The sequence below is a fragment of the Mustela putorius genome, unplaced genomic scaffold (assembly GCF_011764305.1).
Source record: "Mustela putorius furo isolate JIRA1106 unplaced genomic scaffold, ASM1176430v1.1 tig00003853_pilon_pilon_pilon, whole genome shotgun sequence".
Lineage (NCBI taxonomy): Eukaryota > Metazoa > Chordata > Mammalia > Carnivora > Mustelidae > Mustela > Mustela putorius.
In genome coordinates, this window is record NW_025422005.1 from 33687475 (window position 1) to 33699604 (window position 12130).

Sequence of the window (12130 nt, forward strand, 5' to 3'; positions counted from 1 at the left end):
TGGAAAATCCTCTTTGGCAGTGCTGGGAAATGTAGCAAGATCAAATTCAGAATAGTTGGTAGTCACAGCAGTACTAGCAACTGTATCCATGCCCAGGTCAATGGAGCTCAAAAGGCATGCTGTAGCATGGGTAATTTTGGACATTTTTTAATGATTCTGGTTGTGAGAATTCCACTTTTCTAACGAACCTATCAGAGCGTCCTGTGGGCTTCCTCGCCCATCGTCCTCATAATCTGGGAGCTCCTTAGAGCGATTCAGTGCCCCTAAGGAACAGTTCCTAATGACTTCTAGGTACCCCCTAAACTCTCCAGAAGTACGTCTAATGACTCCCAGGATCTTCTCCCCCGCCCCAAGAGTTGCTCCTAATGACCCCCAAATCCCCGCTCATTGAAGAACTGCTTTTTAATGACCCTAAGGACATATCCCCTCCCCCAGAGCTCTTTCCCCTTCAGGAACTGCTCCTTTCAGGAAACGTCTCATCTTGCCGGCTAGTGAGAGGTTTCCCATGATACGGGACTTTCAGTTTTCAAAAACCGAGGCAATCTCGGGCAAAACGGGACAAGTTGGTCACCTTATCAGAAACTGCTTGATCTCGGAAGCTGCCCCTAAGGGCTCCGGAGCACGTCCACCTTAGGCAAGGGTCCTACTCACTCTACAAAGACCGTGCCCCACCCTTTCATTAGTAACATCCTACAATAATCTCACTGTCCCTACCCCACCCCACCATCCCATTTCTAGGCGCTCGCCTCTTTCAATGCTGATTAGCTATGGGCCTCCAGAAGCCCTCCTATGATTGGCCAACCCCGCGATTCAGCCAAGATGCTCAGTGGCCGCAGTCCCGAGCCGTACAGCGTTTCCTCCTGGCAACAGCCCGACCCGGCGTTCATAGGCTGAGCAGACTGATATGCCCGGACTTTGGGCGACTGCAGCGCGTGCTCATTGGCTGTTTGAGGAGTGATAGCGGCTCTCAGATTGGTTGACGTTGTGCTTCTGCGCGAGGACCGACTTTTTTAGAGGAGGCGGAGCTTCGTCCTCCGCCGGCTGGAAAAGCGGTAGGTACGGCTAGCGGCGACAGCAGGAGCCAAGCCTTAGCCCTGCCGGGGCAGTGGGCTTTAGGTAAGAACGATGCCGTTTTGGAATCCTTTAGGTTTGTTGCTGCTGTGGCCGTGACCGTGAGCTCCGATGGGGGAGGGGCGGGGGGTTTGCCGTCAGCGGAGAGTGATAGGCATGGTTCTTGGCCAATGGGAACAGGAGCTTCTAAAATGGGTCCTGAGATTGGTCTTTTCTAATCTCTTATGGCCAATGTACATCGGGAAGGGAGGCGGGTGTACTGGGCCTTATTTTCTTCTTCCTGCGGCCGGGCCTCACTCGCCTAGGCGGCGGGGCCGGGAGGGGCTGTCCCTCTGCGCGGTGAGGTTCGGGGACCTTGGGAGCGGGGGAGGGGGCTGCCTTGGGAGTGGTACCCGCGGGGGCACCTGCGAGGGGAGGGGGCGGGAGTTAGAGGAGGTTGTTAGCTACAGCGACCTTTATTGAGTTACTAAGTACCGGGCCTAGTGCTTAGCGTTTCGCTTGCATCATCTGAGTTAATCACAGCAACCCTGCTGGGCCAGGAGGTTGGGATCCCCATTTTACAGGTGGGGAAACTGAGACTTGAGCAACTCACGCAGCCAAGGTCACACAGCTAATAAATGGAAGAGACCGGATCTGAATTCAGAGTTGTTTTGATTCCGGAGCTGGGGCTCTTCAACCACTAGGCTTTGTTGCTGAATGGGGGAAATGAAGGAGTCAGGGAACGGGAGCTTTCCCCAGGGAATAGGTTGGGGGAAGGGAATCCTAGGGTTGAAGAAAGGCAATGAGCAACTGAAGTGGGGGCGAGGAAATCAGTTATTCAACAGTTCCCGAGGTCTGCTCTGTGCTGTGCATTGTTCTAGGTTCTAGGCATACAAAGATGACTAAGTCCAGAGGCGCCCGGGTGATGGGGCCTAACACCCTGTTCACATGATTATATGTTTTTGAAAATTGGCTGAAGTAAGATACTTTGTGTTTTTAAAAAAGAGGGTTTTCGAAATTGGTTAAACTTGAGTTGCCTCCACACTTGGATCTTCCCTTGCAAAGGGCTTCGTCTAGGTGGAAATTATGATGTAGGCAGCATAGGATAATGGCAGAAGCACTGGGAGTGCATTGCAGGACGGTGGGGAAGATGACCTGCTATGTAAAACGGGGATAGTCGTATACCTTCCATGTAAAGTTTTTGTGAGGTGCACGAAAAGCTCCTGGCCAAGAACATACTTCTTTGTTTTTGGTGAAATGGAAGCTTGAGAGATGTGGGTAGTGAGGCTTTCTTCCCTCCTTCCTTAGACAGTTCTGTGCCATGCTGTCTTCCTAGTCTGTTAGTAGGTTGCTGGTAGGTTGGAGGCAGTTGCTTCCCTTCTGAGTTCTTCAGCTCTCAGGGGAACTCTTGGAGCTGAACTGCCATGGATTTGGAGCCCAGATTCTGGGAGTTGAGGGAGATGTTTTTGCTTCTAAAGTGGCTCCTTTCAGCTGGTGTGCTTGGTTCTTGGTTGGAATAGTCTATTGTGTTACCAGGCACTGGGATGCACCCACTTAGTTGCTGGCCTCAGCTAGAAACAATATTTCACCTTTTCCAATCAGTTTGAAGTTTGTCCTGTATTGTCAGTGTATTGCCCATTTAAATTTTGTCCTTTCAATTCTGGGTATGGTGCAGTTGAACTAGTCTCTAGCTTGACCTCCTGTGGTATGGCTGAAATGACATTTTGGTTTAGGTAGAACAGTTTCAGTTTAGGGTTTGAAATACTAGCATCAGAGTACTTTTTTAACTCTTAAGCTTTGTAATCTTGTAGCCAAATAACTTTCCTTAGGAATCTAGAATCCTATTTTAAAGTTGTGCCCTAAACAGGAGCCCATAGGTGGTGGTTGTTTTTAAAGATTTTATTTACCTATTTGACAGAGACACAGCTAGAGAGGGAACACAAGCGGGGGGGGGGGGGGGGGGGGGGGGGGGGGAGTGGGAGAGGGAGGAGCCGGCTTCCCACAGAGCAGGGAGCCCTATGTGGAGCTCAATGTCAGAAACCTGGGATCATGACCTAAGCTGAAGGCAGAGACTTAAACGACTGAGCCACCCAGGTGCCCCCCCCCCCGTTGCTTTTTAAACCTAGTTGTTTAAAAAATAAATAAATAAATCTGGTTGTAATACATTAACACCCTCCCTCCCCAACCCAAGCAATTATCAAAGGTGAATAGGGAGGAACTTGAAAGATAGGAGTAAAAGAGGGGCAGGGCAGCTGTAGAATTGTTAAATGGGACCAACAATTTAGTAACAAATTTTAGCTGAAACAGTGTCTCCCTTTAAGTGAGATTTGATTACATACAATTTTGATACATTGAATTCTTTTTTCTTTCTTTCTTTCTTTTTTTTTTTAAGATTTTATTTACTTATTTGACACACAGAACCACAGCCAGAGAGGGAACACAAGCAGGGGAAATGGGAGAGGGACAATTAGGCTTCCCGCTAAGCATGGAGCTAAGCAGGGAGCCGGATGTGGGGCACAATCCCAGCCTGGGATCATGACCTGAGCTGAAGGCAGATGCTTAACGACTGAGCCACCCAGGTGCCCCAATACATTGAATTCTTTTAAGCAGAGCCTTTTCTATTTGTATTCTTGTTCACTTAAATAACCTACCTGGAGGCAGATTCCAGCTGTGAGGTCTTAATGCTTCTTCTTCAGGATTTCTACACCTTTTACTGTTTCAGCACTGACATTCCCAGCATTTTTTTTCTTTCTTTCTCAAGTTTTATTTAAATTCCAGTCAGCTAACGTAGAGTGTAATATTAGTTTCAGGTGTAGAATTTAGTGATTCATCACTTATTTACAACACCCAGTGTTCACAACAAGTGCCCTGCCTCCTTAATATTCATCCCTCATTTACCCATCCCCCTTGACATTCCCAGCATTTAGTTCTAATTACATTCTTTGTTCTTTTTTTTTTTTTTAATAAAGATTTTACTTATTTATTTGACAGAGATTACAAGTAGGCAGAGAGGCAGGCAGAGAGAGGAGGGAAAGCAGGCTCCCTGCTGAGCAGAGAGCCCCATGTGGGGCTCCATCCCAGGACTCTGGGATCATGACCTGAGAGGAAGGCAGAGGCTTTAACCCACTGAGCCACCCAGGCGCCCCACATTCTATGTTTTTAATGTGTTTCTTCAGGTTTCTGTCTGACCAAAGTGACCTCAGAAAGGAGGGAAGATGGCTTCTGAATCTGAAGCTCTGAATCCCAGTGCTCGGATAATGACCTTTTACCCAACCATGGAGGAGTTCCGGAACTTCAGTCGATACATGGCCTACATTGAGTCCCAAGGAGCTCATCGGGCTGGGCTGGCCAAGGTGAGAATGGGTGGGGTGATTCTACATGGGTTTTATGACAGGGCAGCAGGAATTTTTCCTAAATGGGGAATGAAAGCCAGTCAGGATGCCCAGTATATACTGTCCTGTTTGCAAGTTAATTCCTTTCGTTAACATCTGAAGCAACTTTCAGGTAGGAGGAGAGCTGCTTGGCATCTCTAAAGGGAAGTAAAGAGCCAGTGTCCCAGGGCCAGGTGCTGTGTTGCTTCCATCCGCATGATGGAGATGGGTGCATTAGTGGTTTTACCTGTCACCAAGGGCTTAGACCTTCCAACTTCTCTTGTTCTCATTTCAGTCCCATCCAGCAGCCCGAGAGCAAGTTGGTTCTTCATGTGCACTTTCTGTTAAGATTAAGAGAGAATCAACTCTTCAGCCTTCTGTCTTGGTGTCTGGATAAGATGCTGAGCTGAGAATGAGTATTACTTACCTTTGGTCATTGCAACGAGGCAGCTAGTTGGTGGCCAAACTAGATCAGGGCTAGCACATCCGTGTAACTTGCTGTGTTAAATCAGAGTCACTTTATAGTAAAATCGGCTGGTTGGATAGCAGTCCACCCACATCCTGGACTGTGAGCAGCTTGCCAGCTTTCTGATCTCTTTGTTTCTTGTGTTCCCTACAGGTCGTTCCTCCAAAGGAGTGGAAGCCACGAGCATCCTATGATGATATTGATGATCTGGTCATTCCTGCCCCCATCCAGCAGCTGGTGACGGGGCAGTCTGGCCTCTTCACTCAGTACAACATACAGAAGAAAGCCATGACTGTTCGTGAGTTCCGCAAGATAGCCAATAGTGATAAGTGAGTGAAAACCTGTCTCTTCTTACCCTTCATAGGATCTAGGAGTTAACATCTCATCCTCATAGCTTTCTCCTAACTGCTGCTGTGCCACTGAAGGGCGGTGTGCTCAGCCCTAGCTCTGTCTCCCCTTCTGCTCCTTTTATGGAAGTGTCCTTACTATTCTCAGTACTGCGTCACATTCTAAATGCATCCATATTCTTACCTAAAGTAATACCACTGTTCTTCCCGCAGAAGTGGGATCATTCTCTGACCTTGGTAAGTTGCAGAGTTGCAAAAGACAAAGTTGGGAGTTGGTTCAAAAGGAGTTTTTGCCAGGTGTGTTGATAACACCTACTTATCGAAAGCTGGCCCTTGTAGTTTCTTCTCTTCCTTCTTGGGTGCTTCTGTCTTTGATCATGCTCAAACTCCTCACCACCCGTCCAGCCGCTGTCTCCTTTATGTTTGGACATAACAAAGTGTGAATAAACTGCCATGCTGGTTGTTACTTTCTTTGCCTGCCTTCATCATCCATACATCCTTATCTCTCTTAGACGTGGCTTTGTATAAGCCCTCTGTTTTCCCGGGTATCTTCTCTGTTGTTTTGAATATTTAGCTTTCATTCAATCTCAGATTTACAGAAAATGATTTTGTGGTTCCCTCTTGAGCCCATGATGCTGCTGCTTTTTTTTTTTTTTTTTAAAGATTTTATTTATTTATTTGACAGAGGGAGATCACAAGTAGGCAGAGAGGCAGGCAGAGAGAGAGGAGGAAGCAGGCTCCCTGCCGAGCAGAGAGCCCGATGCGGGACTCGATCCCAGGACCCTGAGATCATGACCTGAGCCGAAGGCAGCGGCTTAACCCACTGAGCCACCCAGGCTCCCGATGCTGCTTCTTAATCCTCTTTCTTGGACTTTCTCCTTTCCTATGTTACTCCTTAATTTTGAGTGTCCACAAGAGATTCCTTCCTTTTTTCTTGCTTTTTTTTTTTTCTGTGCCTTTTTGATCTGTACACATCTTGATTTCAGCCAGTCAGATATGTTAGATTGTGTCTTTGCTGTGAACGAGCCCAGAGCTGGATGTGTGTCTTGGCAGTCTTCACACTTCCGAGGGCACTACTTCGTGGCTTTACAATCGCGCTCTCTCACATCAGATCTTGTTCTGTTTCTGTGCTTTGCCACCTTTTCCTTTGACTTATCACAATTCAAAATGTGGTTTTCTAGTTCTGTTGACAGCTTAACTCTTTGAACATCTGTATCGCTGACCAACCTGCTGTTGAAAGAGTGAATTTATGTAAGAGTATGTTGAAGAAGTGTGAGGAGCTCTGCAGATGAAAGGCCGTGCCATCCTTTATGTCTGGTTTTTAGCTATGTGCTGGGGCTGGGCTCACCTACCTTCTGGCTCATGGGGCTCCGCCAGAGGCCTCAGCCTCTTGTGTCTGGTTTCTCCTGTCAACATATGGGAGGCCTTTTATTTCAGGCCTCTTTTTCAATTAGCAAGTCCTGTATCTTTCCCCTTCATCTGAAATGCAACAAATCCTTACCCTTGATTGCTATGTGCATGGTCAGCCAGCTTTAAGAAAACCCAGCAGGTAAAAATCTGAATTTATAAAGCAGATCAGTTGGAGGTGGAAGAGTTTGAAATATTTCAAAGGGCATTTAAGAGTCCTAAACTTCATTATTCTGTAGGCTGACATTAAATTGTAAGGCCCTATTTAAAGTAAGATTTTTTCCCATTCATTCCATTGTCTCCCCACAGTCTGTTTTGGGTCTTCACTTCCACTATATCCATTCCTATTTTTTTGCCATTGGAGTTACAATGTGCATTTTCAGATACCTATTTGATTTACACATTATTTTTTGTTAATTTGCTGTGTAATAATTTTTGAGTGTTTTGAATTTTTAAAAGATTTTTCGGAGTAAATTCTTAGAAGGTGATAATTGAGCTAAAGAATAGACATATTTAATGCTTTCATAGAGGCATACATACAGACAGCTACGTGTGTGAGTACATACGTAAAAATATATTTTTCTCTCTTTTTAAAGCATCTTATTTTTTTAAGATTTTGTTTGTTTTTATTTATTTGACAGAGAGAGAGCAAGAGAGAAAGAGAGAGTGAGCACATGTGCACGTGGCACATGCACAGGCAGGGAGAGCAGCAGGCAGAGGGAGAGATAGACTCCTCGAGGAGCAGAGAACCTGATTCTGGGCTTTATCCCAGGGCTCTGGGATCATGACCTGAGCTGAAGGCAGAGGCCTAACTGACCGAGTGACCCAGGCACCCAAAATACTTTTTAAGAAAATAATAAAACAATACTTTGTTTTTAGGTATGATTATTTGTTGAGTTAGCCACTGCATTGGGTGCTGGAAGTGTTAGTCTTATTCGTCTGAAATACCTTGTCCCTAGAACAGGGGATTGTGTCTTGTGCTGTTCATAGTGCCTAAAGAATTTAGTCCTGGTAAGTGATTAATACTTTGTTTACTTTTGAAAGGTACTGTACCCCACGCTATAGTGAGTTTGAAGAGCTTGAACGGAAATACTGGAAAAATCTCACGTTCAATCCCCCAATCTATGGTGCAGATGTGAATGGCACTCTCTATGAAAAGGTGAGACTCACTGGAAACAGCAGCGGTTTTGTGATTTAATACCATTTTAGAAAACATTTTTTTTTTTAAAGACTTTATTTGCTTGAGAGAGAGAGAGAGTGAGGAGGAGAGAGTATGAGAGGGGAGAGAGAGTCAGAGGGAGAAGCAGACTCCCTGCCGAGCAGGGATCCCGATATGGGACTCCATTCTGGGACTCCAGGATCATGACCTGAGCAGAAGGCAGTCACTCAACCAACTGAGCCACCCAGGCGCCCCAATTTTTTTTTAGGTGCCCAAATTTAATACCATTTTTATCTGCCTAGCACATAGTAGGCACCTAAAAGCTGCTTTCTGAATGAGTGGCTTTGCAAAGAACCCTCCTCGAAGGGCTGATGGGCGGTGCTTACTTAATTGTGGGTATTTTTGCATGTGACTGAATTTTATTTCTCTCACTCTACATGTGAATTGGGCGATGTGGTGTTCTTTGCAAGGGCTGTTAGAATAGTCTGTGGGTGGTAGCTGATGAGTTCTTTAAAGGGTGGGATCACAGTTAATGAAAACAGGGGAGAGGCTGTGTGGTTCCCGCAGAAAAAAGATCACTGACTAATCTAGTGAAAGGGGTGGATATTTATTTAAGAGGAGAAAGGTATTTAGATTTTCAGAACCCTCAAACAAGATTCCTTGTTTTTGTTTTTTTTTTAAGATTTTATTTATTTATTTGACACAGAGAGAGCTAGAGAGGGAATACAAGCAAGGGGGACTGGGAGAGGGAAAAGAGGCCTCCAGCTGAGTAGGGAGCCTGATACGGGGCTGGATCCCAGGACCCCAGGATCATGACCTGAGCAGAAGGCAGGTGCTTAATGTCTGAGCCACCCAGGCGTCCCCCAAACAAGATTCTTTAGCAGAAGCAATTATAACAAAATGCATTGGATTGTGGTGTAGTGTTTTTCGCATAAAGAACAGCCTTAGATAACAGTCTTAGGAAGGAATATTTGGGATGGTTTTTGGATGATTAAAAAATCTGTAGGGTGTTGGAGGGATTATCACTCAGATTAATTTAATGTTTTTGTAAATTATTGGAAGGAAGGGATTTAAATAGATCTCAAGTATTTTTATGGCAATTTTTTTGAGTGATGGAAAGTGAAACTTACAGATGTAAATGGCAGGCAGATACTATGAAGGTCTGGGACGGCGAGGTACAAAAGCTGGGCACGATAATCCAGAAGGGATTTATGAGAGGTGGGCTCCTAGCAGACCATTACAGTTTAGGAAAAGTATTCAGGTGACACTGTAGACTTTACGGAAGACACTGCCCAGTAGAAATTGGGGTTAAAGAGTCAGAAATTGGGATAGTTAATTACCATGTTGTATTTTTGGTAGCGTTAAGAGTTCTTTCCTATTTTGATGTAAGTTTCTTTAGCGTCAGATCAAACTCCTCCTCCTGGGGTTAAGAACAGGCTGGCTGTTCCCTTCGGATTCGTCTTTCATATCCTGGTTTCCTTTACCAAGTGGTATTTGGCTTTTGGAGGTCTAATTGCGTCCGTTCCAGTGGTGGCTGTGAAGAGTGAGTGAGGGGGGCTGTGGTTTTGGGGTCGAGGCTGTTTTCACATTATTTCACATCTTTCATTAGAGGTGACAGGTCACCATGGCCTCTTCTGTGATTTGTAGGTTAAGAGCCTTAGTTTATTTTTACTATGATTGCCCACAGCTATGATTTTCTTTGCAGCATGTAGATGAGTGGAATATCGGCCGACTGAAAACAATCCTGGACCTGGTGGAGAAGGAGAGTGGGATCACCATCGAGGGTGTGAACACCCCGTACCTATACTTTGGCATGTGGAAGACCTCCTTTGCCTGGCACACCGAAGACATGGACCTCTACAGCATCAACTACTTGCACTTCGGAGAGCCGAAGTCCTGGTAAAGCTGGGCTGCCCTTGGCTCTGGGGCTTCTCGGGCCACCACAGGCCTCTCAGCTCTTGTGTGCCTACACAGTACCTCGGGATCTGGTTAAAAGGCAGATTTTGCTTCAGGAGGCCTGGCCTAGGACTAGCATTTGACATTGTCACCAGGTGTTTCAGCCAGGGGTTGCTGTTGGAGTCTGGTGCTCAGACCGGTCTGTGAAGAGCAGGGCTCTAGGTGGCAGGGCGTTTAATACCCCTGTGTGAACAGCTAAGTTGGCTGAGTTACTGAGAGTCCCACAGGCTCTTCCAGGCTCTCCCACTGTGATTTATTTTTCTGATCAGGCCTGAGGAATTTCTTAGAGGCAGGCTTCTTTTTTTTTTTTTTTTTTTTTTAAGATTTTATTTATTTATTTGACAGAGAGAGATCACAAGTAGGCAGAGAGGCAGGCAGAGAGAGAGAGAGGAGGAAGCAGGCTCTCTGCTGAGCAGAGAGCCCGATGCGGGACTCGATCCCAGGACCCTGAGATCATGACCTGAGCCGAAGGCAGCGGCTTAACCCACTGAGCCACCCAGGCGCCCCGAGGCAGGCTTCTAAGACTCGAGGCGGCACTCCTTCAGGTGACAGAAAGCTTTTTTTTCCTCATGGAAAAAAATACTTGTTGAGTAGCACTGTGTGCTTAACCCTGAGAGGGGATGCAAGGCTTCTCAGCGTATGCTTCCTGTTCTCCAGGATGTTCTCAGTCTAGTTGGGGAGATAAAGATCTGTTCTCTCCTTTCTCCCTGTGCTGACCCATCTCTCAGTCCCAGCATTTTAGTGAAGGTGCTTTGTTGGACAGTACTGACCAAAATAGATGAGGCATCCATCCTCACAGGTAGGAGACTGAACGTGTGAGGAAATAGTAATATACTGAAAGAAGTTCTGACGGGTGCTCTAGGTCCGCATAGGAAGGGTACGTGAACATGGGGTGGGTATTGGAGAAGGCTTCCCTGGGAGAGGTGACAACGAAGCTGAGCCCTAACATGAGGAGGCCTAGCTGACTGGGAAGATGGCGGGTTTGGGGCAGGGAAGACTGAGGAGAGTGTGTCCAGGCAGTTGGAACAACACATACAGGGAGCCTAAGTTGTGAGAGCACGATGTCTTCACAAACCAGAGGAAGTCCGTTGTGCGGGTGCTTCATATTAGGAGGGAAGAGCGAGGAGGCTGGCAGGGACACCATGGGCTAGGTCACGAGGAGTCGTGCAAACTGCATCTTCATTTCCTTTGCCAGCATCTTCAGCTGTCTCTTTTTCTCAGAGGTTTCCTTTCTTTTTTCAGATGCTTTCCAGTTTCTAATCTCGGTGGGGGCAACCTTCTGAGCTTCTGTTCACCTCCTAACTGCTGTCGCATTTCTTTTCTTAGATGGCTAGACTTCTAGAATCTGTATGTGTTGCTTTTGTGTCTTTTGCCTTTCTAGTCCTAAATTCCCTGAGGATGGATTTTCATTATTCTGTAGAGAGATTTTCTGGTTATTACATGTGCTCTTTAGGTCATTGGAAGAGGGACCTCCAGAGACTTCTGGTCAACGTTGCCTGATGGTCCCAAGGTCCTTTGGATGACCAGCATTTTCTGCTACTCCCCATCTGTTTCATAATGAAATTATTTGGGATGAGACATTTCTGTTGGGGAATGATCTTTAGAGTCAATTATGAAGGTTAAAGTAGACTTACTATGAGTTTCAGAATATAAAGTTTTAACAGTGTTGCGAAAATTTGAAGTGTTTACGTGGTTTCTCTCTCTTTTTTTAATCAGGGCACCTGGGTGGCTCAGTTAAGTGTTGTTTTTTTTTTTTTTAATGAGGAACAATTTCTGTGGCATCTCACTACCCTGCCGGGTGGAGGAGTCATTAATTATTGGGTAACTAGTGTAGCTGTTACAGAGATGAAGGGAAAAATGGGCTCAGCAGCATCTATAGGGCTTGGTCTGTGGTATCAAATCCCATTTTCACCTTGTTTTCCATTCCTCCTCTATCCTGTCCCAGTTAGGCCTTTTTAGGCTATGCCAGGAGCACTTAATGCTATCCTTTTAAAGAAAAAAAAATCTAAAAAAATATTTTATTTGACAGAGAGCGAGAGAGGGAATACAAGGAGGGGGAGAGGGAGAAGCAAGCTTCCCACCAAGCAGGGAGTCCGATGCTGGGCTCGATCCTGGGATCATGACCTGAGCCAAAGGCAGACACTTAATGACCGAACCACCCAGGCGCCCCCCAAATTTTTATTTCTTGAACATTATAAAGGAGAGTAACGCTGATTACATACCATAAATTCTGGCTCTTGTCTTGGTAAAATGAAGGAACATAAGAGAAACAAATTCACTCGAACTTACTTGTGGGCTCCTCCCTCCTGTCCCCCAGTAGTTTAATAAATCATTCTCTAGACTCCTTTCTAGTTTTTGTGGTTGGGAAGTTGAA

At 45.9% G+C, this 12130-nt stretch overlaps 1 protein-coding gene across 2 annotated transcripts in view; it reads left to right on the forward strand.

Moving 5' to 3' along the window:
- Window positions 1–983: 983 nt before the first annotated feature.
- KDM4A (lysine demethylase 4A) overlaps window positions 984–12130 on the forward strand; it is a 45588-nt gene continuing 34441 nt past the window's right edge. Inside the window, exons 1-5 of one of the 2 annotated variants that reach the window (XM_004740565.3) lie at window positions 984–1116; window positions 4227–4403; window positions 5041–5216; window positions 7686–7800; window positions 9506–9699. In XM_004740565.3, the coding sequence (XP_004740622.2) occupies window positions 4266–4403; window positions 5041–5216; window positions 7686–7800; window positions 9506–9699 (623 nt within the window). In that variant the 5' untranslated portion in view covers window positions 984–1116; window positions 4227–4265. Of the gene's footprint in view, window positions 1117–1305; window positions 1411–4226; window positions 4404–5040; window positions 5217–7685; window positions 7801–9505; window positions 9700–12130 lie in introns of those variants that run through there. The other variant, XM_004740567.3, reaches the window with a different exon arrangement.